The sequence below is a fragment of the Aspergillus pseudodeflectus genome, assembly GCF_044049435.1.
Source record: "Aspergillus pseudodeflectus strain CBS 756.74 chromosome Unknown BJX68scaffold_9, whole genome shotgun sequence".
Taxonomy (NCBI): Eukaryota; Fungi; Ascomycota; class Eurotiomycetes; order Eurotiales; family Aspergillaceae; genus Aspergillus; species Aspergillus pseudodeflectus.
Window position 1 is genome coordinate 748,480 of NW_027263785.1, and position 25,093 is coordinate 773,572.

General features: G+C 54.9%; 10 protein-coding genes across 10 annotated transcripts; 6 read left to right on the forward strand and 4 right to left on the reverse strand.

Annotated features, from left to right (window-relative positions):
* Positions 1-1,195: 1,195 nt before the first annotated feature.
* Positions 1,196-2,995, reverse strand: BJX68DRAFT_264160 (flavin-containing monooxygenase; the record flags this gene model as incomplete). Its single annotated transcript, XM_071044907.1, has 2 exons — positions 1,196-2,904; positions 2,956-2,995. 2 exons carry the CDS (start codon positions 2,993-2,995, stop codon positions 1,196-1,198), a joined length of 1,749 nt encoding a protein of 582 aa, XP_070902218.1.
* A 309-nt stretch (positions 2,996-3,304) lies between these two features.
* Positions 3,305-3,901, forward strand: BJX68DRAFT_264161 (DUF4863 family protein; the record flags this gene model as incomplete). The annotated part of the gene is made up of 2 exons (XM_071044908.1): positions 3,305-3,378; positions 3,433-3,901. 2 exons carry the CDS (start codon positions 3,305-3,307, stop codon positions 3,899-3,901), a joined length of 543 nt encoding a protein of 180 aa, XP_070902219.1.
* Positions 3,902-3,906: 5 nt separating this feature from the next.
* Positions 3,907-6,248, forward strand: BJX68DRAFT_218294 (transcription factor domain-containing protein). Its single transcript, XM_071037857.1, has 5 exons — positions 3,907-4,304; positions 4,357-4,553; positions 4,613-5,013; positions 5,067-5,693; positions 5,755-6,248. Exons 1-5 carry the CDS (start codon positions 4,016-4,018, stop codon positions 6,110-6,112), a joined length of 1,872 nt encoding a protein of 623 aa, XP_070902220.1. The 5' UTR covers positions 3,907-4,015; the 3' UTR covers positions 6,113-6,248.
* fphA (putative sensor histidine kinase/response regulator) lies at positions 6,212-10,462 on the reverse strand. Its single transcript, XM_071037856.1, has 2 exons — positions 6,741-10,462; positions 6,212-6,686 (listed from the first exon to the last, which is right to left on the reverse strand). Exons 1-2 carry the CDS (start codon positions 10,281-10,283, stop codon positions 6,384-6,386), a joined length of 3,846 nt encoding a protein of 1,281 aa, XP_070902221.1. The 5' UTR covers positions 10,284-10,462; the 3' UTR covers positions 6,212-6,383.
* Positions 10,463-12,635: 2,173 nt separating this feature from the next.
* Positions 12,636-15,346, forward strand: BJX68DRAFT_264164 (cytochrome P450; the record flags this gene model as incomplete). The annotated part of the gene is made up of 3 exons (XM_071044909.1): positions 12,636-12,824; positions 13,778-14,398; positions 14,456-15,346. The coding sequence occupies 3 exons, from the start codon at positions 12,636-12,638 to the stop codon at positions 15,344-15,346; spliced, it is 1,701 nt and encodes a 566-aa protein (XP_070902222.1).
* Positions 15,347-15,729: 383 nt separating this feature from the next.
* Positions 15,730-17,762, forward strand: BJX68DRAFT_218375 (uncharacterized protein). Its single transcript, XM_071037858.1, has 2 exons — positions 15,730-16,926; positions 16,983-17,762. Exons 1-2 carry the CDS (start codon positions 16,020-16,022, stop codon positions 17,717-17,719), a joined length of 1,644 nt encoding a protein of 547 aa, XP_070902223.1. The 5' UTR covers positions 15,730-16,019; the 3' UTR covers positions 17,720-17,762.
* BJX68DRAFT_280072 (GMC family oxidoreductase) lies at positions 17,763-19,685 on the reverse strand. Its single transcript, XM_071048861.1, has 2 exons — positions 19,448-19,685; positions 17,763-19,397 (listed from the first exon to the last, which is right to left on the reverse strand). Exons 1-2 carry the CDS (start codon positions 19,652-19,654, stop codon positions 17,805-17,807), a joined length of 1,800 nt encoding a protein of 599 aa, XP_070902224.1. The 5' UTR covers positions 19,655-19,685; the 3' UTR covers positions 17,763-17,804.
* A 1,035-nt stretch (positions 19,686-20,720) lies between these two features.
* BJX68DRAFT_280076 (uncharacterized protein) lies at positions 20,721-22,394 on the forward strand (the record flags this gene model as incomplete). The annotated part of the gene is made up of 3 exons (XM_071048862.1): positions 20,721-20,746; positions 20,792-21,738; positions 21,791-22,394. 3 exons carry the CDS (start codon positions 20,721-20,723, stop codon positions 22,276-22,278), a joined length of 1,461 nt encoding a protein of 486 aa, XP_070902225.1. The 3' UTR covers positions 22,279-22,394.
* BJX68DRAFT_264168 (3-hydroxyacyl-CoA dehydrogenase family protein) lies at positions 22,357-23,914 on the reverse strand (the record flags this gene model as incomplete). The annotated part of the gene is made up of 6 exons (XM_071044910.1): positions 22,357-22,651; positions 22,708-22,834; positions 22,884-22,904; positions 22,956-23,121; positions 23,168-23,350; positions 23,843-23,914. 6 exons carry the CDS (start codon positions 23,912-23,914, stop codon positions 22,357-22,359), a joined length of 864 nt encoding a protein of 287 aa, XP_070902226.1.
* A 95-nt stretch (positions 23,915-24,009) lies between these two features.
* BJX68DRAFT_264169 (major facilitator superfamily domain-containing protein) lies at positions 24,010-25,042 on the forward strand (the record flags this gene model as incomplete). The annotated part of the gene is made up of 4 exons (XM_071044911.1): positions 24,010-24,301; positions 24,379-24,494; positions 24,547-24,753; positions 24,807-25,042. Coding segments are annotated over 4 exons (851 nt in total), but the record flags the coding sequence as incomplete, so codon positions are not given.
* Positions 25,043-25,093: the final 51 nt, after the last annotated feature.

Sequence of the window (25,093 nt, forward strand, 5' to 3'; positions counted from 1 at the left end):
CGCGAGGATAGCCAGCGCGCTCTTGAGGCGTATAATGAGATTCATCCGCGGCTTTTGAGGGCTATGACGGCTGGGAGGAATAAGGTAAGATGGCGCCGCTATGACAGGTTCAGTTCTAAGATTGAGTGTTGACTTGCAACTAGGCACAGGTCTTCAGAGACGCGGGGGTGGGGTATGTTGCGCAGGGGATGATCAGCAACCTGTATAATGAGAAGAACCGGTTTGAGAGCGAGATCAGGGCCAAAGTTGATCCGGAGATCTTCCAGGGTGATCTGGCGGCTGCAGTAGACCAGGCGTTTCAGGAGACTTTGGCGCTGTTCTAATTTGAAGATACTGGTATTGTCCATAGTTTGCTTGTGCCTTTGTGTTCTTGGCTCGTTCAATCTGTATTGAAGTGGAGGAAGGGGGTACGCAAATGACACAGGCGTTGAGTGCCAGATGGGTTCATGTGTCGCTCCTTCTGTAGCCTTGACGGTGTACACATGGAAACTCGGGACCGGGTTGCCCCCACTGGGGAGTGACTAGTTGCATCGGATGCATCGTTACGCAGTGGGCACTTGCATCAACTGCACGATAGGATCAAAGATCATTTGATGAGAATTGGCTGGCACAACCGTTCGCGTGGGCAGCTGACAGCGGGAATGTGCCTGTCGGTTACGCGAGAACATTCAAAGAGGAAACACGGTCGAGACTTGAATCTGCCCGCTGCCTACATGTTCAAACTGCTGTGCGTCATACGGATGTTTGCTTCTACTCCGTACTCAAAGGTTGTCAGCTGCTGTAGAGTCCAATTCGAAATCGAACGACCTCGACTGTCACTCGCGGGTCTCTCGAGGGAAATGATCTGCCTACGACTTGTATAAGGTCTTCTTTGGTGTGGACAGCTGCAGGCTACAGTACATCAGCTTGAAGAAAGTGACAGAGGTTCAATGCAGTGCCACGTCACTGAGCTCGTTCTGGCCCCGTTACTTCCAAGGAGCAGAATATGACATGTCTTTTCTTCACGTCGCAGTAGTGCCCTGCATGCCTCTGGCCCAATAAGCAGCATCTCACTTTTGGGATGAAGCTGTCAGCCAGCCACAATTTGACATTTCCAAGGGAACTTCTCTTCCTGAATTTAAGGAATAACAACATCTGCACCGCATGTCCAACGCTCCAACTGTTCTCGTGACACGAGTTTGACAGCTCCCTCGTATCACTTTCTCAGATCGATCCCTCGCAATCCCATCCACTCCCGTACCAGTCCCCGATAATCCTCGAGACAATACGGCTCCACCAGCTCCCTCCACCAGTTCCTCTTCCGTCTGCAGGGCAGCCCCATGTCGCCAAGTAACCCATCCACATACGGCAGGCTGTCAAAAACCAGATCTGCATGTCTTCCGGCGAGTCCGCCGGTCTCTCGCGGGCGCCGCAGCTGGCCGTACATTCTGTCGACAGTAGCTTTGCTTCTTACGTGCTCGTGGTTGAGATGATCCGCGCGGAGATGCGGGATGTTGTCGGAGAGGAATGCTGTTATCCAGAGGGCTTGGGCCTGCGCGACGAGGACTGCGTGGATTGAGACAGACATGCCGATGAAGGCGAGGTTCTTTGAAAGTAGATATTTCCCTTCCGCGGGGATCATGTCGCGGTAGAGAAGGGGAACTGCAGAGTCGGATTCGCCCGTTGCATCGTCCGCCGAGGCAACGCTTCTTTGTATTGTGGGCGCATTCGATGTTCGCCTTGGTATATACGATAGGTATGGGACCTTTGCGTAGAGAGCCCCCCTCGAGTTCCTCTCCTCCTTCGCATCCACTCGGTCAACGTCAACTTTCACCGGAAGATCCGTTGTCCATCCTGTACACAAAACCAGAGCATCTGCGCCGAGAATCGTTCCATCCGCCAAATGGACATTCCCCGGCGACAACGACTCGAGATCCGTGATATGAACATTGATCCTCCCCTCCCGGACCAAATCAAACCAGCTCGTCTCATAATTATGTATGCTGAGTGAGTTCCCCATCCAGAACGGCGTCGTCCACGGCTCCAATTTCCGTAGCTCCGGATGGGTCTGATACCCGTTGATCCTTCTGATAGTCCCATCAAGGTACGTCCAGAACCACCGACAAATCCGTTGACCGATAGACGTTCGATGGAGAAACCTCTTCGCCCATGTAAATGGTCCCGTACTCACCAATGCCACTGCCGGATCAAACAACGTAAACAGTCGCATCGTCGACAGTTTCGCCAGCGATGCCTCAAGAGGACCGAGCGAAAATCGTCTAGGCCACAGATAACTTGGGCCACCCCCAGACGGCCGGATCACCATGTGGACCTGGGAGCCAGCGCGCGCGGCCGTGTAGCAGACGTCCCAGGCTGATTTATTTCCGCCGACGACAACAACGGTTTTGCTTTCTGCGAGGCGTTGCGCTTGCGCTTTGAGTTGCTTTGAATGTAGGATCGGTCGTCCAAACGTATCCGAGCCAGGGATTTGGGGGATATGTGGTTTCGAGGTGAGGCCTGTGGCCATAACGAGCTTTGCTGCATGTATCTCCTCGATGGCATACTCTTCTTGATCCACGGTCTGTAGCGAGGCCCTCCAGGAGCCATCATCCAGCAAAACCGTCGCGATGACCCTCGTACTAAGCACAATCCGCGACGTAAGCCCGAAATGATCAGCGACATCACACAGATACGAATGGACCACATGTCCAGGGATATGCGCCGTCCCTTCAACACCATATCGGCTTGCATCCATAGGAAAATCGCTTAGCTCATACGAGCCAAAGACATTATTCGTTTTCAGTCCAGGATACAGTCTCTCGCGGGCCCATGTACCCCCGATGGACTGCGACTCGTCGACGACGAGCAGGGTTGCCGAGGGGTGCACCTCGAGGTAAGTTTTGGCCATTATGAGGCCGTGGAGACCTGTGCCGTCAGCAGCAGTACGGACGATTCTAGAGGAAGGCTAGGACGTACCGGCGCCGACTACAAGGAGATCAACTGATTTGGGGGCCATGGCTATACAATAGATGTTTCTGTTTCAGAGGCAATGATTGCGGGATTCTTGACTACCCCAAACAATGGCCGAGTGTCCGCTTATAACCCGGAGTCGGACATCGTGTTCCCCGTGCAGGTGCCATCACGAATCGCAAATCGACCGTCTGATTCGCTGTGTCGAGTCTGGGCGCTGCCACCGGAGCGTCGGATACGTACCGGATACGTACTTCTCCGCATTTCAGTGCACAGATAAAGCATCCCTGCCAACTTCCCCCGGCTCATCTTCAAAATCAGCAATCCATCTCTCCAGGTTTAGATATCCAGCAAAATGTCTACCCTCCACCCCAACGCCGAAAAGCTCATCGCCCGCGCCGAAGAATTCTTCGCCGAGGTCGCTGATCTGTGCGTCCTCACTTCGGTTGCTTTGTTCCCACCCCACTAACCATCTTATCGCAGAACCCCCGGCCACGAGCTCGAAAAACACCTCAATGAAAACTACGGCCCGGGAAACCCCTTCTACGAAGACTTTTGCAGCCTCATCCGATCTGGTATAGCCAACAACGAAGGCTGGGTCGCGACCGACGAGCTCGACGGCCCGAAATACCGACGCAGTCGCCTCTACACTCCCACAGAACGCACGCGCTTCTTCAGCATCACGACGGTGTACATGGATAGTCAGGCAGAATACCGCGGGCAGTACCATCTGCATCCCTATGGGGAGATCAACTGCGTCGTGCAGATTGACCCCACGGCGGAGCTGAAGGGGATGAATGGGTGGCAGGGGGCCGGGTGGACGTCGCCGGGGGCTGGGACGCATCATTATCCGGAGGTTCGAGGGGGAGCGTTGGTTGCGCTGTTCTTTTTGCCGGCGGGAAGGATCTCGTACAAGGCGACGCCGGAGATGAAGCAGCCTGTTGCGGTGTGATCAGATTGGGCTCTGGTCTGGTTTTGGCCCCTGTTATTTACTCCAATCAACCCCGCCCGCCTTCCCACAACATTCTCACCGTTCTCTTCGTAACCAACCTGTCTGTCCTCTCAGATGCCGCGTCCCCAGGTCCAGGAAAGTAATCGCAGACGCATTGCAAAAGCATGCCTGCACTGCCAGTCGGCCAAGTTGAAATGCGACGGCAAGTCTCCCTGCAACACATGTGCCAGACGTCAACAGCCCGAGAGCTGCGCCTACTCCGACCGCGTCCGATCATATGGCCATCGGCGCCAAAGAGCACAAAAGGGGGCACCTGGTACCAACTCAAATGAGACCGATGGCATTATTGAGATTGCTGTTCCAAAGCTGCCTCAGAGCCTCTATGACACGCGCGGCAACGTTGGTGGGTGATCTTACCTTCTGATCGCACAATGAGCGCTAACCTACCATTCCAGTCTACCTCGGGGACTGCTCTGCGCTATCATTTCTCCAGAACATACAAGAACTCATCGAGCGCGCGGCCCAGCCATCGAATACCGCCATCCACACGCGCGAGTTCGAAGAGCTCCCGCCGGATCCAGACGACCGGAGCCTCTCCTCTACAGGGAGCATCGAGGACCTAACGGACTTGATCAAGACCTTTTTCACAGTTGTAAGCACCCGCACCTCCATCCTGACCCTATCCCCGCGCATTCCACTAATTAATCCTAGACATCCGGCCTCCTCGACATAATCGACCCCGCAGCCACCGAAACCCTCCTGTATCACTGGATCCACGGCACGCTCTCCACCCACCGCGGCAGCGAAGCAGTCCTCTACCTAATCCTCGCCTACGCATCCCAAGCACGCGCCTCGAATACAAATAGCATGGAGAAGCGCCGCGCACACTCCTTCTACCATCACGGACGCCACATCGCCCTCCTCCATCTAACCGATGACCCCAGTCTCGAGACGGTGCAGGCGTTTATCCTGATCAGTCTGTATATGCTGGCTGGCTCGAGACGGAACGGGGCGTTTTTGAATCTGGGGATTGCGATTAGTGCGGCCAAGGCGTTGGGGTTGCATCGCGTTGAGACGAATAGGAGTTTCCCGGTGGGGGAGGCGAGGTTGAGGTTTGTCTCTCTCTTTCCATCACATCTGTATCCCTCAGCACTGATATCGTCAGAGAACGCATCTGGGCGACCCTCCGCTACCACGACCTCTTCTTCTGCGCAATGATGGGCCGGACGTCCGCGACCATCACGACCGACTGCACCGTGTCGTCTACCCAGCCGCCCTCGGACCCCGACCCCAGCGTCCTGGCCACGCAGGAAACACCCATGCTGTACTCCGCCCACGCCTTCTCCTTCATGGAGCGCACCGTCAACGAAATCTACACGAAGCGCACCGTCTCCATGGGTGTACTGAAGGATCTAGCGCAGGAACTCCGCGAGGCGATCAAGAGCATCCCGCAAGTCCTCGCTATCCCTATCCCCACGGCACATGCCCAGGGCCCGGTCCTCATGCAGGAACATCCAGTCTTGCTACGGAACGCAAATGTGCTCTGCAGCTACCACTTCGCAATGATGCTCCTGACCCGGCCGTTTGTCGTTGCGAGTCTGCGTGCGCGGCTTGGCTCGCAGTCGGCTCCTTCTACGGCTATAGGCGTACCGTCCGATTCTCAGAACGACGCAGTCTACGATGAACTCGCGACGCATGCGCTGTCGTGTATACACGCTGCAATCGAAACGATCCGTATCTTACATGCTCTCCTTAATGCAGGAGCATTATACAGTAACATGCCGCTGGCCGTGTACGTACCTCCCTTCTCCTTGGTGCGATCCCCTCTATCTGGATATCGTTAACAAAAGTAGGGCATGGACCTTCGTCTCCTCACTAACCATCTGCTCCGCGTACTTTGGCCAGCTCGGCGCGTCAGACTCGAATGAACACGCCATCGCGCAGGCGCGGGAGATCCTCGAGCATTTCGCGCTGAGCAGTCCGCAGGCGCGCCGGTATAGAGGGATTCTGGGGACGTTGTCGGATGCGGCTATGCGCGGACGGACTCGGCAGCCCTCTGATGTAGAGCGCGGGGAGAATTCAGCGGAGATGGGAGATATGAGTCTGTTGGATTCGTGGAATATGAGCAATTTCGACATGGGCCAGTTCCCACTTGACCTGGGCAATGCAGGGAGTATCTGGGATCTAAACTGGGTGGGCTCGCTGATGTGATGTGATGTGATTCTATATTAGTAGTCATGGCTCATATGATGTTCAGGCATAGATGATGCCCCGCTGCCCGCTGCTCGCTGATCGCTGACCCCATGTGAATGATATCTCCCGATGTATGTACAGAGTGGTATCAAGTTTAAACAGAAACAGTAAACAAGATGCGCCAGGCACCAAATCTGAGGATCGTCTTCGCCCGCTTGCTTCCGGAAAAGACATGTCAAGACTGCGATCTCTGAGAAGAAAACGAAACACACGCTAAACGACGGGGGGCTCACGACTCCGTGTACGGCGTGAACCATCCTCCTTTTTCCCACTGGCCCTGTTCGTAGACAGCGCCATTGCGTATAGGCTCCTCCCGAATGCCGGAGAACAGGGTGTTTAATCGATCGAAATTGACAGGCTTCATAATCCACCCATCGAAGCCCGTGTCCATGTACATCTGGGCGTCCTTTTCCAATAGGGAGGCCGAGACCGCAAAAATAGGTACGTGCAGGCTCGTACCGCCTTCGCTCTCGGATTGCTTTTCATGCTGGCGTATCCGTCGGGTCGAATCCATACCGTCGAGGATGGGCATCTAAGTGGTTGCTGTTAGCGATAGTTCGTCTGCTTGAAGTAGAGCGGAGCTTACCTGAATATCCATCAATACGACATCCCACGCGGTCGGATTCTCAGCATACGCAGTCGCGCACTCCTCCCCGTTGACAGTCCAATGGACACTGTATCCAAGCTTTCCGAGTCGCTTCTGGATTATCTTTGCATTGATAGGATCGTCCTCTGCCACGAGAACGCGCAACTTCTCCCCTTCCGACTCATTTGTAGGCGCAGGTGTAGTCTGGGATGGTGGCTTGGAACTCAGCTGCGCGTCGGGTTGCGGTGTCGGCTGCTGAGTGGGAGTGGTCTCGGCAGATTCGATTTCGTCGCGCTCCCGTGGGGCCGAGGCCTCAGCATCATTTGCGCCATCCTCTTCCGCATTACCCGGGAATGATCGAGGTATTTCCTGGGTTGCTGCAGCACCATCCGGTTGGGGAACAGGACTCTCTCGATTGCTCCGGTCTGACGTCGTAGAGGTATTGTCAACGAGGATCACGTCCTCCTTAGAATGGAAATCAGTCACCGACTCTTTTGTGCGGATAGGAAGGTGTGCCATGGTCGGATTTTTTGTCTCGGTCCCGTCTGGTACTGGGAATTGAAGTGAAATCTGAAAGCGGCTCCCCTTTCCCTCGTCCGACCGCACAGTCAGCTGTCCGTGCATGTTGCGCACGATGCGAGCGACCAGTGCTAATCCGAGTCCAAGAACATTCTTCTCGGGAGTGGCGGGGGCGCCTCGTCGCGGCGAGTTTGATCCACTTCCAGCATAGTAATTGGACTCATCTTCTCCCGAGACCTGCTCCAGTTCGTGAAAGAGTTGGTCCAATGTAGCAGGAGAGATACCCTGCCCTGTGTCCAAAACGGCAATGTTAACTGTTGCCTTGCCCGGTTCGCGTTCTTCGGGGGCACGCCACATCTCAATTGTGACTCCACCGGCGGATGTATATTGCACCGCGTTCGAAATGAGGTTACTGATCGACTGTCGCACTCGCCGCTGGTCTCCGATCACAGTGTCGGGAATTCCTGGGTGGGACAGCACTGTGAAATTAAGCCCTTTGCGCTTGGCCTCACTTTCAAACATGCTTGTCGCTTCGTTAAAGGTCGTCTGCAAATCAAAAGGTTCATCCTTGATGAGGCTCTGTCCCTTCTCCACATTGGTCAAGTCCAAAAGATCGTTAATGACGTAGATCAAAGACTTCGAGGCCGAGTACGACTTGCTCAAATGGTCTCGCGTCTCGCCATCGAGTGCTCCCTCAAGAGCAATCTCGAGGTAGTTGACGATCGCATTCAAGGGCGTGCGCACTTCGTGGGCTGAGTTTGCCAATAGTAGCTTGGTCAAACTGGAACTCTCCAGAGCAGCTTCCTGCTGTCGCCACACTTTGATGAACTTTCCGTATACCAGACACAGCACAGCAGCAGTATCGACCTCGGACTCCGTCCACTCGCGGCAGCGGTCCAATACTAGCTCCCTCCAAGTCTGAAAGCTTTTGCGCGGCTCCAAGTGACCTGCCGTGAACTTTGCCAAGTTCGGGTTGCCGCCCCATTTCACCTCGGTCATCTGCCCACGGCGGAAGAAAACGATAAAGTCTTGACCGTCGGTCGACAGAGGTACATAGAGCAGGCCGGATATATCTTTGAAGCCCGGAGGATACTGAAGATCTCTGAAATCCTTGACAATGTGGTTGGAAGTCAAAACAGAGTTTAACTTGCGTTGTTTGAGATATTCCAGCAAGGCCAGCATCTCCTGTGTTTGCGGAGACTTGGCCAAGATCTTGGTTTCTCCCCGAATGCAAAGTGCACCATAGTCGGCATCAACGAGTCGAAGAAGGTCGTCGGAAGAGGCAACAATGTATCCAGATGGGTTGGCATCGGTCGGGACCGTGTTGATGAGTTTGCGAGCGTGTAATCGTGAGGCGTAGGATAGGCGCTCAATGTTTCGTGACACGGAATCTCCGATCAATCGACACATTTTTCGAACGGGGAACGAGACCCTCATCCCTTTACTCCCATACGAGTGGCAGGATATGAGGCCCCAGAGATCATTTGCTGTGTTGATGCTGATAGACATGGACGAGCGAACCTGCATGTTCGCTAAATATTTGATGTGGATCGGCGACATTGCACGAAGGTAACCATGCGTCATGTCAAGCGGGGTCTCCAAATCCTCCAGCGTCCTGCACACCAGGCGCGCAGTGACCTGGTCTCGATCGTAGAGTAGACGGACTTTATTGATCCGGTACAGATCCCGGGCTTGCTTGGGGATATCCGCGGCCGGAAAGTGTAAGCCTTTGAACAAATCAATGCTCATAAGCGGGTCAACCAGTTCCGCAACAACTTTCCCGTTGAACTCCGAATCAAACTGGTAGACAAGGATACGGTGGAAACCTGTGAGCTCTTTGACAATACCAGCGGTGGCATTCAGCAAAGTCTCCATCGAATCCGCACGAGCCATTTGTTCCTGAATCTGGCTCACGATGCTGAATATCTCCATAGCAGCAGCTTCTCCCTTGCGTCGGCGAGCGCGGCGGAGTACGCGCAACGGCTGATTCATGGACAATGTGCTGGCCGCCAGCTGTTCCGCCGTCGGGGTTTGCTCCAGGGTGTTGGTCGGAACATCGGGGGTGACAAGTCCGGACGCAGCGAGTGGGTTGGTCAGGTCATCTTCCAGCTCAAACTCGGCAATAACCAAACCGTTAGTGGCAGGCCCAATGTGCATCGCACACCACACCCGCACGGTACCGCCATCTGGTTTATTCACAGTCACCATGAAAACCTCGGGGCCATCCACGATGGGGTCGTATGCGTCGTCCCGCACAAAGTCGACGTGATCCAGAAAATTGTCCGCCTGATCCTCTGACATGATCTCACAAAATGAAGAGAGAGAGAACAGGGCGTTCGGCGAGTAGCCCAGTATGGATTCCGAGTTTTCGCTAGCGATGCGGACAATCATCTTTTCATCCTCTTCTTCGCGTAGAGCTATCAGAACTCCGAAGCTCTGAACGGCACCGGGAATGTGGATCGGCTCGTCTTCGCATGCCTTGAAGGAATCGACCGTTCTCCCGGTAATCACGGCGTGGCCATCGTCGGTAACGACATGTCGAAAACGGGACGTCACGAGCCCTTCGTTGTCGGCATCGGTATCTCCCTGAGAGCTGGGGGTAAAGACCGGCTTCTCATCGCCCCTTGTCAATCCCAATGTATTTGACCGCGGTCTAGTTGATGTTTCCGATGGTCGCTGAGAGGATCGCTCAGAGCTTTCTGGTGTGTATCTCGTTTCGCCGCTCGAGTCGACGGAGTGTGTCCTGGCGTCCGACGACGACCGCAAACGCCCCCAAGGATCGCCATCGACAATCGAATAGAGGCGAGCCCCTCCGGTCGGAGAAAGGGGACTCCGAAGAATTTGTGAAGGAGTATCTGTCGCAGGAGAGGGATCGAGGGATACTAGGGATCGCACGGGGTAGACTCGATCGGACGCTGTTGACTGCTGCGTGGGGAAGGAGGCATTCTCTTGGTCGGACGCCGAGGTTCGCGGATCGGAGGGACGATCGGCTGGTGGGAAGGAAGGGGGGTGATTGGACGACATGCTCGGAGAAATGGAGCGGGATGTCGGGGAGTAAACAAGGTCAGATTATCGAGTGCATTGGCTTGAGCTCAGGGCGTCTTAGATTCGATCTGGAATGCACTTGTGGGCTAGCGAATCTGGGGGAGTGAAGCGAACGAAAAGGGTCAAAACTAAGGCGAAGTGCGGGCGACTTCACCAGGCGGTCTCAAGCCATGCGGGGCACGTGGCTGACCCAGAGTCGAGCAAGCCACAGAGCTGGCTGTTATTGTAGGCGAAGCGGAGGATGAAAAACCCGAAGCATTCCAAGGAACAACCTGGAGGCGACAAGAGACATCGATGATCGCAAAGTCGCGGGGCAAATCACCTTCGGGGCTTCGTCATTAAAGGTCACGTGCTGCTCGGCTTGAATTGCCACCAATCACCGGGTACCTTTTCCGGGCCATTCCAAGGTCCAGCTCTGCGCTTGCAGCAGTCCCTGGGGCCGATCGCGAAAAGTCTGACACTTGTGATGTGGAACAGTGGGAAGTGTTATTTCGCTTCGGAACTCTCTGGAGGCAAGTAGATAGCATCATACGATAGGTGTCATATCTGGAGCTGATTCAGGTACACGAAACATTGATTCTGCAGGCGCATGGCAATAGCTCTGTAGTGACGTACCACAATGGAGCAGGCAGTGCCGAAAATATATTCCCAAGGATATGACGTTTTCTACTTCGCTCAACGTTGGCCTATACTTCAACAGTTCATTCCATGGTACGCCTGCTTCGTAGTAGAATATTTACAAGAGTGACTGCAAGCTCCCAGACTGGGAAGCAGGAATATGTACGCTACAACGGAGTAGAGACGGTTGAAGATCATGCTGATAAAAACCTGGGAATAGTGCCGGTCATGGCGTCTCGTGCCTGAAGCCCCAGGCACAAGGTAACCGCAGCCAATCACACCATGCAAGGCCATTTTAAGGTGTCAGACACAACCTTGATGGGAGAGAAGCGCCCAGGAAGAAAATAAATAACCCTAAGTGTGGGTTCCCGTGGATGGGCACTCTCCGGCTCTCCGGCATCTTCATGACTTGAACGAATTTCTCTCCCCAAGAGTGCTGGACCTTGGAGCCACAACAGTCCCGTGGGGATCATCGAGCCCACAGTGGATCCCGGATCGCGATCGTTCTTTGGCTGAGGGGCCGATTGCTTGGTTGATCTCAAGTTGACATCTCTCGAAGATAATACTTAGAATTCCCTTTTTCCACATGAAGATAATGATACACACAGAGAATGAAAGTCTCCTTGACTCATTCTCCGAAGTGGTAACACGGTTACTCATCGTCTCTAACTCTGGTTGGCTGATTTGACTCGCGGAATACGAGGCATCAATCTGGAGCAGCCAGGGACCCGTAGCTTCATCCAGTAGAATATAAAGGCCAAGGCATGGTGTGTCAATGTCCAGCTTAGAACGGCCTGGCCTTGCAGAGAGGCTCGCACAAGGGCCTGTCTGGCACTGTCTGCTTTGGGGTATAAATATCGCGGCCCTGCTTACTGCTACTCGATCTGCCAGAGCCTCTGAGACATCTTAGGTACTTTTACACCAAGCATGGTGGGCTGTCGTACGTTGTGTGGCAGCTTGTAGAAGGTAAGAGCTTCTGTTTATCTCACCTTGATCCCCCTTCCATGATGAGCACAACCTTTCACTCGCCGAAATGAAGCATCAGTATTGCTTAAGTCTGGTGTATAATGTGTACCACCCGAGGTTACTGAGAACCTAAACTCCTCAAACACTTTCTTACTACCGATATTTTGAGGAACTTGTGCTGACCGACTTTTCTCCTTGACGTAGGATGTTCTGTCGCATTCGGCTGGTTGTATAGCTCTTTTTGTCGAGAAACTGGAATGGACTTGGACATGGCGGAGCGGATATGCACCTGGGGATTGGCATCCATTGTGAGATAGTGCACACCCAGCTAGGCCCCTTGGCGATAAGAAACAATTTACTTATCGGACTCCTTCGCCCTTGTCTTCCATCAGTCGATCCGTGCTCGCATACCATAATGATTCTGAAACGCCATTATTCTGAAGTGCGACAGAGCCCCATTAGTCGAAATGGGTGCAACCAATCCAGACTTCATTCGTCAGTAGGTTCGATGCGTGGTGTACTGTTCCTGTTCGACAGTCACTGGTCCTCAATCTGGGCCCATTTCCTTCGCCATCATTTAGCTCCCTGCTTGCACTATGCATCCGGCCTCCGGCCGCTGTTGTGGAGGACGACTTTAGCCAAAGTAAAGATTCCAAGAAATAAGTTTGGGGGGTAAACGGGCGTCGTGAGATCTTCTCTCGCCTGCAGACACACCCTCTCCCCTGAGATTTTGCACCCAGATCGACAATGCTCCTTCTCAAGTCCGTCGTCGCCATCTTCCTCCTCTCCGCGGCCGAGAGTACGCCCACGATAACAACCCGAGCATGCACAATCGTCGCACCCTCAACCATCGACGTCTTCCGCACCTCAGCCTCTGACAACCCCTTCATCGGGCTGGCAAGTTACCCCTCAGCTGCCCAGACCGCTCCATCGGCGGTGCACAAAAGCCCGCGCTGACATTCGATATCCCAATTGTCTCTCTCTCCAGTTGTACTCGGTAAGGCCAGATTTTCAGGCTCGATAATGACGGACAAATCGCGACGGACGATTAGCAGGCACATATCTGGACGACGCTGCCCTGGACGCTCGGCGACACTCCGACTTAGAATAGGCTGCCGCGGCGGGATCAATTTGTTTGGACCCTTTCGCTTTACGACGCGGGAGGCCCAGGCGGGGTTCCAGACTGTTCAGCAACACATGTTCAACCACAATGAGTTACTTCGTCGGGCTGAGTCGGTCCCAGGGGGAGGGAAGCGTCGGCTTCTCCGAATCGCCGAGCGGTGTAAACCCGCGTGGTTTCCATGGTGCACAAATGTTGACAATAGTTCCATGGACATCGCTATCCCATGGGATGAGAAGCACCCCTCTGACTGTACTCGGCTGGAGGTGGATCGCGAGCCAATATCTCTAGTTGGGGGGTTGCGCAAAACATCCGCTAGCACCACGAATTGGACAAAGATCATTGGAAAAGAGGAGTGAAACAGCCGCACCTGAACAAGTTAAATATCCGTAATCAACGTCTCATCAAGAACACAGCGAATGAGCGCTGTCTGATTGCTGTGATTCCTGATAATTCGGGCACATAAGCCCGGCGGTAGCCGCGGCGTGACGTCCTCGATTCGCCCGAGGGTAGCCGCGCCTTCCCATTTAAATACCTCCGGTCTTTGATGAGAATGAGGGGTCGAGAACCGGGTATTTATGAGAAATTGCTGAAGAACAGTTGCAAGAATCATGCTTCAGAATCTTATACCGGGCTCCTGGTCGACGGGGCTGTTGGTGGCGAGTTTGATCGCGGTATGTCCCCAGTTTTACCCCAGAGTAGCCCAGGCCCGAGTAACACCGAGGAGGAATCAAGAGGAGCGCTAACCAACTGACTCGCATCATTCCAGCCACTCATCTGGACCGTCTACGCCAAGTTCCTGCACCCGCTCGCCAACGTCCCCGGCCCATTCCTCGCCTCCGTATCGCCCTTCGTCCAACTCTACCACGGCCTCAAGGGCGACCGCCACCTCTGGATTTACAACCTGCACCAGCGCTACGGGCCACACGTGCGTCTGGCCCCGAACTTTGTCTCCGTCAACACAGTCGAGGGCCTGCACAAGATCTACGGGCACGGCAACAGGTTCCGAAAGGCCGACTTTTACAATGCGTTCCCGGCTATTGCGGGCGTCTACAACACGCACAATGCCATTGATAAGTTGGTCCACGGGCGGAAACGTCGCGTGCTGAGCCAAGCTTTCTCGGATAATGCGCTGAAGGGGATGGAAGACGTTATGCTTCTTCATGTCCGGCAGCTGTGTGCGATTCTGGGCCGGGACCGGCCGGGCTCGAAGCCGGTGGATGCGGAGGATGGTAGTAGCGGCACGTTCAACATGGCAAATTGGTTCGGGTACCTGACGTACGATGTCATGGGCGAGCTGTGCTTTGGGAAGAGCTTCGATATGCTTATTGATGGGGCGAAGCGGCGCATGGTGCATCTTGTTGATCGCGCGGCGTACAGACACTACGTTGTGAGCATCGCATACATGTCCTTCCACCTATAGATTCGTCCATTGCTGACCAGACAGTGCGGCCTCTGGATGCCCCTGCACCGGTGGCACCTCGACCAAATCTTCATCCGGCGCCTTACAACCGACCGCTGGAACTTCATCATGGAGTCGCGGCAGGAAGCGAACCAGCGCGCGAAGGAGCGCACGGCAATCGGGCAGGACGCGAAAAAGGACTTCTTCTACTACCTGCTCAACGCACGGGATCCGGAGACCGGAAAAGGTCTCGCGACGCAGGAGCTCTGGGGAGAGGCCAATGTACTCATGATCGCGGGCAGCGATACAACCTCGACGAGTCTGGCCGCGGCGATCTTCTACCTCGTTCGGAACCCGAGTGCGCTGGAGAAATTGAAGAATGAAATCCGGAGTCATTTCAACGATGTCGAGGAGATTGTCACGGGCGCCGAGCTCAACCAGTTGACGTATCTCAAAGCGTGCATTGATGAGGCGATGCGTCTTGCCCCGGCTGTTCCGGGCTCGATTCCACGCGAGGCATCTGATCCCATCGTTACGGTTGATGGACTCACGCTTCCCGAGGGAACGGGCTGCGGTACGCCCCCGTACACAATCCATCGCACACCAGCCTACTACCGCGAGCCCCTGGCCTACCTCCCCGAGCGCTGGATCGAAGGGTCAGTGTGCAAGACCACAGAATCAGCCTGGACAGTCTCAAAAGAAGATGTCGAGCTTGCGCGAAAGGCCTTTTGCCCGTTTAGCATTGGCCCGCGCGGATGCATTGGGAAGAGCATGGCGCTGATGGAGATGCGATTGACGCTGGCTCGGGTGCTGTACCTGTTTGATTTCGAGCTCGCGGATTCGACTGGCGAGGACGAGACGGGACACTTTAAGATGGTGGATCATTTTGTGGTTTCGAAGTCGGGGCCCAATGTTATTGTAAGGAAGAGGCAGTGAATGTCATTTTTAGCTATGCTTGCAATGCAATGATTGATGACCACTCGCAGTTCAGGCTACGGCGCCGCTCATTGAACTCGTTCGTATGGTAGAAGCGGGGTAGGAACCAAGACGCGATATCTGCATCTATCTCGTATATTTGTGGCGGGGCTGAATATGCATACATTTGCCTGCGAACCCCCCACCCACTGAACAATGCACTTAGCTCTCTTCTCTGAAGACTCTAGGGGCTCAGCTGAACCGACGCAGCTGGCCCACATTCCGTGGCTTGCTGGACCTCCTTCGCACTTTAGCTTGCAGATCAACCGAGCCACTGCCGTCGTTCGTCCATGTCGTTCATGCTGACACGCAGGGGTGTTCGTCAGCTGGACACTGCAGTGCGCTGGCCTCGCCCGATTCGGGAGGATTTATTTGTGGTGGCCGCGCCCCCCCGGGCTGGGGTGGCTGCAGGTCGGACTTGAGTTCGCACAAATGGCAGCGGCTGGCTGAGCTGTGATGAGGCTGGAAACCTTTGCCGATTGGGGTGTTGTTCTTGATGGGTAGGTTTGATACCCACGATGAATGGGCCAGACATATAAAGACCGTCTACAACCAGAGCTCCATACATCCCATTCCATCAACCACACATTCTAAATTGACCTTGACTCGACCATCTCCATAACCTTGGACCAAAATGACCCTCTCCCAACTCGCCGTCGTCGCCGACGAAGCCTACCAGCTGCTCACAGACGGGACGATAAAACAATACACCCCGACCAACAAATCCACCCCCTGGAAAACAATCATAACAAGCAACCCCTCGAATGTGCAAATCGCCGCAAACACCCCGCTGGGAATTCGCCAGAGCAACGGAACCGTCTACCGCCTGGCCAAAACCGTGCAGGCCATCGGCTCAAACGCCTCCCTCCTCTGGGGCCACGACGGCGCCTTCTGGCAGTGGCAGAAGACGACCTCGAAGCTGTGGTATATGGGCCGTGAAACGGGCGGCAAGTGGGAGGTCCGTGATACGAATCCGCATACAAGGGACCTGGCCTTCGTGGGCGACGCGGCGTATCAGATTGCGGTTAATGGGCAGATTGGCCGATACGAAGCGCCGGGGCATTGGAGCGTTGTGGAGTCGAGTTATTCGAATACGGCAATTGCGGCGGATGACCACGCTCTGTATGCGCTTAAGCGCGATGGGCAGGTTGCGAGATATGACGGTGCCAAGTGGGAGCTCATCGGTGGGGCGACGGCTGTGCAGATTGCGGGGGGTAAGGCTGGTCTCTTCCAGCGGCAGTCGAGCGGGCGGATTTACAAGAACACGGGGGGATCGACGTGGGAGTTGGTGGATCAGAATGCGGACAATGTCAACATTGCCGTCGCCAACTCTGCGTACCGGGTCACCAGCACGGGCGAGATCTGGATCCTTCGTGGGAACGGCTCGTGGGAGCGCATCAAGGAGGAGGACGCGCATCCTGCGCCACCGACTGATTCCGGTATCCATCCCGAGGCCGTCTATGATGCGGGATACAAAGATGCCTCGGCCATCCTCCTCCGTATTGGAAATGGAGGTGCCGGCCAGACTGGTCTTGTCAAGGGTAGGCAAAGCACTTGATACACAGCATTGAACAACTACTAACAAACACAAAAACAGTCCTCGCAGAAGCATACATCAAATCGCGCGTTGCATCTGGCTCCAAGCCCTTCAAAGTAGCTTGGTACAAAAGCGACACGACGGAATCAATCAAGTACCTCAAAGATGGCGTTGCCGACGTCGGCATAACCTACACCCAAGCAGCTGAAGACCTCGCAATCGAACAGGGCATCGCGCTCTCCAGCCACTACATCTTCCGCGAGCACTTCCTACTAACCGGCCCGCCGTCAAACCCCGCGAAACTCGATCCTAACACCGACATCTTCCACCAGCTCAGCACGCTCTACGCCGCAGCCGAAGCGGGGGATACCACAACCCCCGTGCGCTTCCTGTCCCGCTACGACAAGTCTGCGACGAGCATCAAGGACTCGGAGCTGTGGATTCGGATCGGACAGGTTCCCTGGGCGATGAAGTACTCGAACTGGTATCACCAGTACATGGCGTATCCGATCCAGGCGCTGACAGCGGCCGCGGTGCTGAATGAGTACACGCTGACGGATTGGGGCACGTATCTCTCTGTTGATGATGCTGTGCGGAATCAGATTACGGTGTACAAGCATGGTCAGGATGATCCGAAGGATGTACTTCTTATGCCGGCGCACCTGCTTGTGGGTGCCAAGGCGCAGGATCTGGCGCTGGCCAAGGACTTTGCGGCGTGGGCGACGGGAATAGAGGGACAGGCTGCTGTTGCTGGGTTTAAGAAGCGTGGGGAGCAGGTTTATTCGACGGCGCCTTGACTTAAGAATCTGCTATTGTCGCCGCCTTGATATAACGACTTATGATATCTCTCCACTTCTCTATAATCAGCTAATACACTCTCTTCTACCCAGCAAGATCCTCCTTAATAAAATCCACCGCCCTCTCCGCAACCGCATAAACCGTACTCTGCACATTCGCCCTAGGAATAATCGGCATAACACTCGCATCGACAACCCTCACCCCCGTGACCCCCCAAACCCTCAACCGCGCATCAACAACACCCCCCTTCTCCCTCGGCATCATCGCACACGTCCCCACCGGGTGATACGTGCTCTTCGCCTTGGCCTTGACATAATTCTTTACCGTGTCCAGGGATACAGCGCGGAAATCACTGGGAGCATCGGGGCTTCGCCGTCCACCGGGCTTGAGCATCGTAGAGAGAGGGTGCGAGGAGCGGATTGTTTCTATGTACCGCGTGTGTCGCGCGAGCATCTCGAGGTCTACCTCGTGGGACATGTAGCGTGGGTCGATGGCTGGTGGCTCGGAGGGGTCCGACGAGGTGATGTGGCTGCTTCCGCGGGAAAGAGGGCCGACGAGGCAGGCGGCGATGGTGAGGTAGTTTCCTGGAAGGGCTGCGCGGAGGTCAGATTGCGCGAGGAAGGTAAAGTACGCGCCTGTTGCCTCGGTAGGATCCTCAAGCAGCGAGCGAATGTGGGCTGCGAGTTCGGTTTCGAAGGGTGGGAGCGAGGAAGGGATTGTATTCAGGACGCTGTTGCGCTCCGCCGCACCAGTCTCGGGATTCTCGAAGTCGGCGAGGGAAAGTAATGCCCCAGAGTAGTTTCCGCCGACGGTGAATGTGCCGAATTTACGGGTTGTGTACTGCTCCATCGAGGCGCTGATGGCTGCTGCGTCGCCGCGCATAAATTTGTCCTTTGTTTCGACGAAGTCGGCTACTTCAAAGTAGACCGGTGCGAAGATGTGGTCTTGAAGGTTCTCGCCGACGTTGGGGTTGTCGACGATGAGGGGGATGTTGTGCTTCTCGAGGAGAGGGCGCGAGCCGATGCCAGAGAGTTCGAGGATCTTGGGCGTGTTGAAGACGCCCGCGGCGAGGATGACTTCGCGAGTAGCGGTGACGGTGGTGAGGGTTCCATCTTTGATATATTGCACGCCGGTTGCTGCGGGCTCTTCGTTGGCTGTCGAGTTGTCGAAGAGGACTCTCTTGGCCAGAGCCCCTGTAACGACTCGCAGATTCGGTAGTTCCTTGACAGGACTATAATATGCATTGCCCACATAACTACGCGTCTTCGCCACCGGATCAACCGTCGCAGCATTCGTATACCCCCCAATCGCACTCCCCGAGAACGGATCCCCCGACATGTACTTTCCAAGCCCCCGGAACGTCTCGACCCAAGAATTCGCAACCGGGTCATCAAGTGCATCGGGAAAGGACGCCTTGAGCGGTCCATTCCCCGCATATTCCGGGTCTACATATTCGAGTCCGAGCTCCGTCCGTTTTTCTGGTGACGGGAGAGTGAGCGAAAACGACTTCTTGTAGTAGGGGAGTAAAGTTTCCCAATCCCACCCGGAATTGCCGAGCCTGGCCCAGGCGTTGATGTTGGATTTGCTGTTTGCGATCAGGGCTTGCCCGTTCATGGCGCTTGTGCCGCCGAGTAGCCGGCCCTGTGGGAATCCGATGGTTTGTCCGTTGAGGGCGTCCTACACCAGTTAGCTGGCGTATAGAGAGGATAGATCACGGCTGGGGCTACCTGAGGCACACTCGTAAAATCCCAGTCCGAGGGGCTATGGACGAGACTGGGCCAAAGACCGGGGGTGAGGACTCGAGGATCCTCGGTCTGGTCCTCCCCTGCTTCAAGGACGACAATCTGGAGTGTTGAATCTCGAGCGAGTCGGGATGCAACGACGAGACCTGCCGTCCCTCCGCCAATGATAACGATATCTGCTGTCGAAGACATGGTCGATGTATAGTGTGAAATGGGTGGTGTCGGGATGGGAGGCGGGAAAGTGTAGTGGGAGACACCGAATTTATATATTGGCCGCTACCTGTTGCTGACTCTGCTACGATAGACCAGCTTGTTTGCACAGTGGAGTAAATCTACCGATCTCCCTACTGCATTGGACGAGCTCAACGGACACGGACACCAAACGGAGACGGACAAGGTTGCCACCTGATTGGACAGTTCGTTTGCAAGTCAGAGCAGACCCATTGCATTTGGGGCCAAAGTGAAGGGACCGGAGTGAGCTGAGGACCGCTTTTCGGCTGACGGGCCATACATACTACTGCTGGCGGCTTCAACAAGGAAATCAATATACAATGTTTATCTCTGCGTGGCAGCTGGGATCAACACAGGACTGCACTGCAGTGGTCTGAAGTCTGGACTACATGTGGAGTCTACCCCAGAAATATCACGTGCCGCCATGCAACCCCGCATCGTGGCTCGCCGGGTCCAGCGGAAATGAACTCCTGGATCTGTCAGACAACAGACTTTGAATCAGTGTTGGTCAACCATGCAAGCAGATCTCGTGGCGCGACGAAAGCAGTTCTCCAGCTGTGACGAGTGTCGGCGATTGAGGGTCAGGTGCGATGCCCTGAGTCGGAGGACAGCCGGGCAGCCGTCTGTTTCGTGTGCGCGATGCACGAGGAGGCGGAAGAGGTGTACTTTCGAGGTATTCACTTTAATCGAATGATCTTAGTTGGAAATAAACGTGCTGACAAGAATACAGTGGATGAACAATATCAAACCCGCAGCTCCCCGCGGCTCGGGGTCATCGCCTCCGAGCCAGGACACGGGCTCTTCAGTCGAAGGCGTGTCTCCCAATACATCAGCGCCGCGGGAAGCAGGCAAGAGAGATTCTTTCTTTACGTTACAATCAGAGGCTGTTCGGAGTCGGGAGAATGAGATACGCCCTGTGTCGCACACGGCAATGCTGGACGCGTCATCCCCTGCACTGAGTCCGTTTGACTGCCGCTTGGCGCAGGCGATTTACTCGTCGGGCTTCGATACGATCTTTGGATCGTGGATGAGTAGATATGGCTGCCCATTCTTGTACGTGTTCCGACTAGCTACAGGGGTTGATACTGACAGCTACAGATCTGAAAGCAGCGTCGGCGAAGACCGTAACAGCATCGCCGAGGTCTGTGAGCGGCTGGACCGCTGGATGACCGAGATGACCGGGCATCAAGAACCAAGAGTAGAAGATCACTTGGCGGACGCGTCCCTCCGCAATACCATTACTTGCTTCTCAGCGCGATGGCTGCCCCTCGCCTCTCGAGAACCAACGACCGCCTCCTCCTACCAAAGCGTCGTCCATGCCCTCTGGCGCCAGGCGCGACGCGACATGCTGCGCGTAATCAACCGCCCCTCATACCGCTCAATGCTCTCCCTCTTCCTGTTCGCAATGACCCCCGTCCCCGCAGAAATAACCGAAGAAGAAGAAGCAGACGGGATATTCGGGCAAGTCTGCATCCACGCCGCCCTCCAACAAATCCAGACCCTGCGCGCCCGCCAACGAAGTCTCCAATTCAACGGGACAAAAGTGTCACAACCTACGAAGCCAAAGACGGGCCTCTCGATCCCCATGACTGTCGAAACGACCGATTTCATCACGGCGGAGAACATCGCGTATTGGGCCGCGATAACCTTTGATACGTCTGCCTCGCTCACGCTCAACTGCCGCTCGCTCCTATCCTCGGGACTTTTCGGCTTCGATGCGGAAATGCCCTGGCGCCTTGTCCGTGCGGGGATTACGATGTTTCAGAGTAAATGGGAAAATTGGCATGCAGAGGGCGTGTATGTTCTTTCCGACGACCGCGCGAATCAGATTATTTCCAGTGCGTCGGCGTGGAAGCTGCTTGCGTGGAAGTTGACGGCGGTGTTCAAGGAGGCGCTGCGGGACGGGCATGATGAGTCTGAAGTGCAACGGGCGTTCTCGCTTGTTGTTGAGGGGATACAGCAATTTAATGAGACGTATCGGCAGCCGCTCGAGGCGTGTGAGCGGCGGATGCCGTTTTTGGGACAGCATACCAAGTTTCGATGGTGTGAGTGTTTACTTCAACGTTTATATTGGTATGTATGTGGCTGACTTGATAGTTTCTCTGATGCTGCATTGCCATCTCAGTATCCTGCTACTAGCCAACGTGATCGAAGCCACCGACCGACTCGACCTCCTCGCTGACATCGAAGACACCATCGCGGACGCCGAGAGCGTGGTGGTCAGCACGTTGATGTTCGGCCTGCACAACACCATCACCATCACTGTGAATATGGAATCTGGTACACTCGACCACGTCGGTGCGACGGAGACGTCAGTTACTGTGCCCATTACCTCGATTGACCCATATCCGCACCATATCGTGGCCGGGGTGCAGCTCGTGCAGAAGGCCGTTGATCGGGATCTTGCGGTCGGGAAGGTCAGCCACACGGCACATGCGAATTTACGAGGGCTGTTCGAGAGGACCCTGAGTCATTTACCGCAGAGCTCCAAGTCGGTCAAGGCGGCTCGGGAGACATTCTCAAAGGTGGTTGACTATGTTGGGGAGCCGCCGACGGTTCCCTACTCTGTTGGGCGGATGGTCTAGTACTATACGTCTTAGGTCAAATCATGTATTTCTTGCTGTAAGCATATTGCTCTAAGATGAATGTACACTACATGCAGCTCAATGCCCATTCTCCGCCTCATAATCATAAAACCCACGCCCACTCTTAACCCCCAGATTCCCCTCTTTGATCATCTTCTGCAAATACTCGCGTGGCTCACTCGAAAGCCCACTCCTTGCCTCCGCATAATGCTTCTCGATATCGAGAACAACATCTAGCCCAACAATGTCCATCTGCTCGCACGGCCCCTTGGGCGTCTTCAACACGTCTTTGAAGATGGCGTCGATCTCTTGTGGTTCGCAGATTCCTTCGGAGAGAGCCAAGAGGGTCTCGCGCTTGATTGCGGCCCAGATGCTGGAGGAGTTAGTATGGGGTTTGTGTGTAGAGGGAGCTTGAAAGCTGGTGCGTACCGATTGTATATATAACCAATGGAACTTTGTCGCACGCGGAATGGAGAAAAGCCGTGCTTTTCGCATTCGTCGGAGAGCAGGCTGAGAAGGGCAGGGTCACTGTCTTTGTGGCCCATGATTTCGATTGCTGAGAGGTTAGTATACACGACGAATCATGCGTCTGGGCAAGAATCTACCTGATGTCTCTGGAGGCCAGTCTGTTTGTACATTAGGAGCCGACCATTTACCAGCGAATACCAGGCACTTACAGCAATGCGCGCTCAGCAGCCTCTGTCTAGATTTGAGGGTCAACCCCTCTATGATCTCCCCGATTCCGTAGCTGCTAGAGTTTGATGCGATGATTGTCTTCTCTGGCGTGAGTTTATCCAGCTGGGTGAGGACTTTCTGCTTCAAGGCCAGGTTTTCGGGGACGCACTGTGGGAGTTAGCAACTTGTACTCTCACATTTGTTTATATCGTACCTCAACCACCAACCACGCGCCTTGTAAAATCGACTCTAATGAATCTGGCGTCGCTAGTCTTACGTCCCCCCATGTTCCTGGGTGCTCGGCTTCGGTGCGAAGCTGCTGAACATATCGCAGACCCTCTTCAAGCTGGCGCTCGTTCAAGTCGACAAGGTAGACAAGCCCACCGCGACTTGACCACTAGATAATATTAGTATTTCCCTGCAGCAAAGGTGAAGACCGTACCATATACGCCAATCTCCTTCCCTGCGTCCCTGCACCGATGATGACAACCGAGCCTTGAGGTCTCTGCGACTGTAACATGTTGAAGGATGTCTTTCCAAACTCAAATAAAATCCCTCATGATCAATCAGGGCGATATCAATATATCTATCTCCCCAAGTTTGCGCAAATCATCTCTCGGCGATCCCAAGTGCCGAATTGTTGCATCAGAACACGGACCCTGGCGCCACATCGGACCGGTTCCGACGGTTCAGCGACGATTCTTGTGTTGCTGTTGGTCGACTCTCACCGCGCGGAACCGACACCACCGGATCCGACTGAGATCGTCGGATCCTGAGCACCTTATTGGAGAAGATGAGACACGACTTGTGGTGTGGTGGGCCTGTTTAGCTGAGCATCAACCTATCAGACATTCTGATTCAAGGCTTCCATCGTATCCCCTCACTCCACGCCCGAGGTCTTGACGCCAGTGTGGGGGAACTCGCGGTCTGGGGAAAGCTCAGCAAGAATGCGGAGAGCCATGCTCACTCGAATATTTAAGTCTGCGCTGATCGCAGCCTTCTCCTCCCCCATCGCCCTTCCTCCCATCACAACACAATTCTCCCGAGTCGACCAACATGGCGCACCCCTCCGACTCTGACCTCGAAAAACCCGGCGCCCTCGCGCTCGAGCACGGAAATGCGACTCCAACCGGCTCGCTAGGCGAGAAAGGCGTGGGCGCAATGGTTGCACCGCAATTCTCCCCGGAGATGCAGAAGCGCGTCCTGCGCAAGATGGACCTGCGACTTATTCCTATGCTTGCGCTGCTCTATCTGCTTGCGTTCTTGGATCGCGGGAATATCGGCAATGCGAAAATTGAGGGCATGTTGGATGATTTGCATATGTCGGGGCGGGAGTATAATTGGTGCTGTATGTGGCTGACGGATTTCTGGGAACTGGGAGTGGTGTGTGTCTGTGTGCAGAGGCTAATCTGATGCTATGGGCAGTGACGGTCTTCTTCTTCACCTATGTCGCCTTTGAGTTACCGAGTAACCTGCTTCTGAAGAAGCTGAGGCCTTCGCGGCTGCTGCCATTGTTGATGGTCGCCTGGGGCATTGTCATGGTACGCACACTCTCCGCAATCGGGCCAAGAACAACGCAGCTAACCTTTGAAGACGTTAATGGGCATAGTCCAGAACTACCACGGCCTCCTGATCGCGCGTCTCTTCCTTGGCGTCGCAGAGGCCGGTCTCTACCCCGGAATCGCATACTACATCACCCTCTGGTACCCGCGCCACCTCGCCCAATACCGCCAGGCCATGTTCTTCAGCGCTGCGAGTATCGCCGGTGCTTTTTCTGGTATCCTTGCATGGGCCATCGCTGTACGCACACCCGACCACAGCCACATGTAGAACTCTACTAACCATGAGTACAGAAAATGGACGGCGTCGGTAACTACGCCGGCTGGCGCTGGATCTTCATCCTCGAGGGTATCCTCACCGTCCTCGTCGGTGTCGTTGCGCCCTTTTTCATGTACGATTTCCCCGAGACAGCCAAATTCCTCACCGAGGAAGAGCGTCAATACGTCATCCACTCGCTGCGCTCGCAAACAGCCGGTCACGACCTGGCCCGTGAAGGCGTCGTCGAGGAACAGGCCAAGTTCCGTATGAAGTATGTCCTCGACGCGTTAACGGATTGGCAGATCTATGTTGGGCTTTTCAG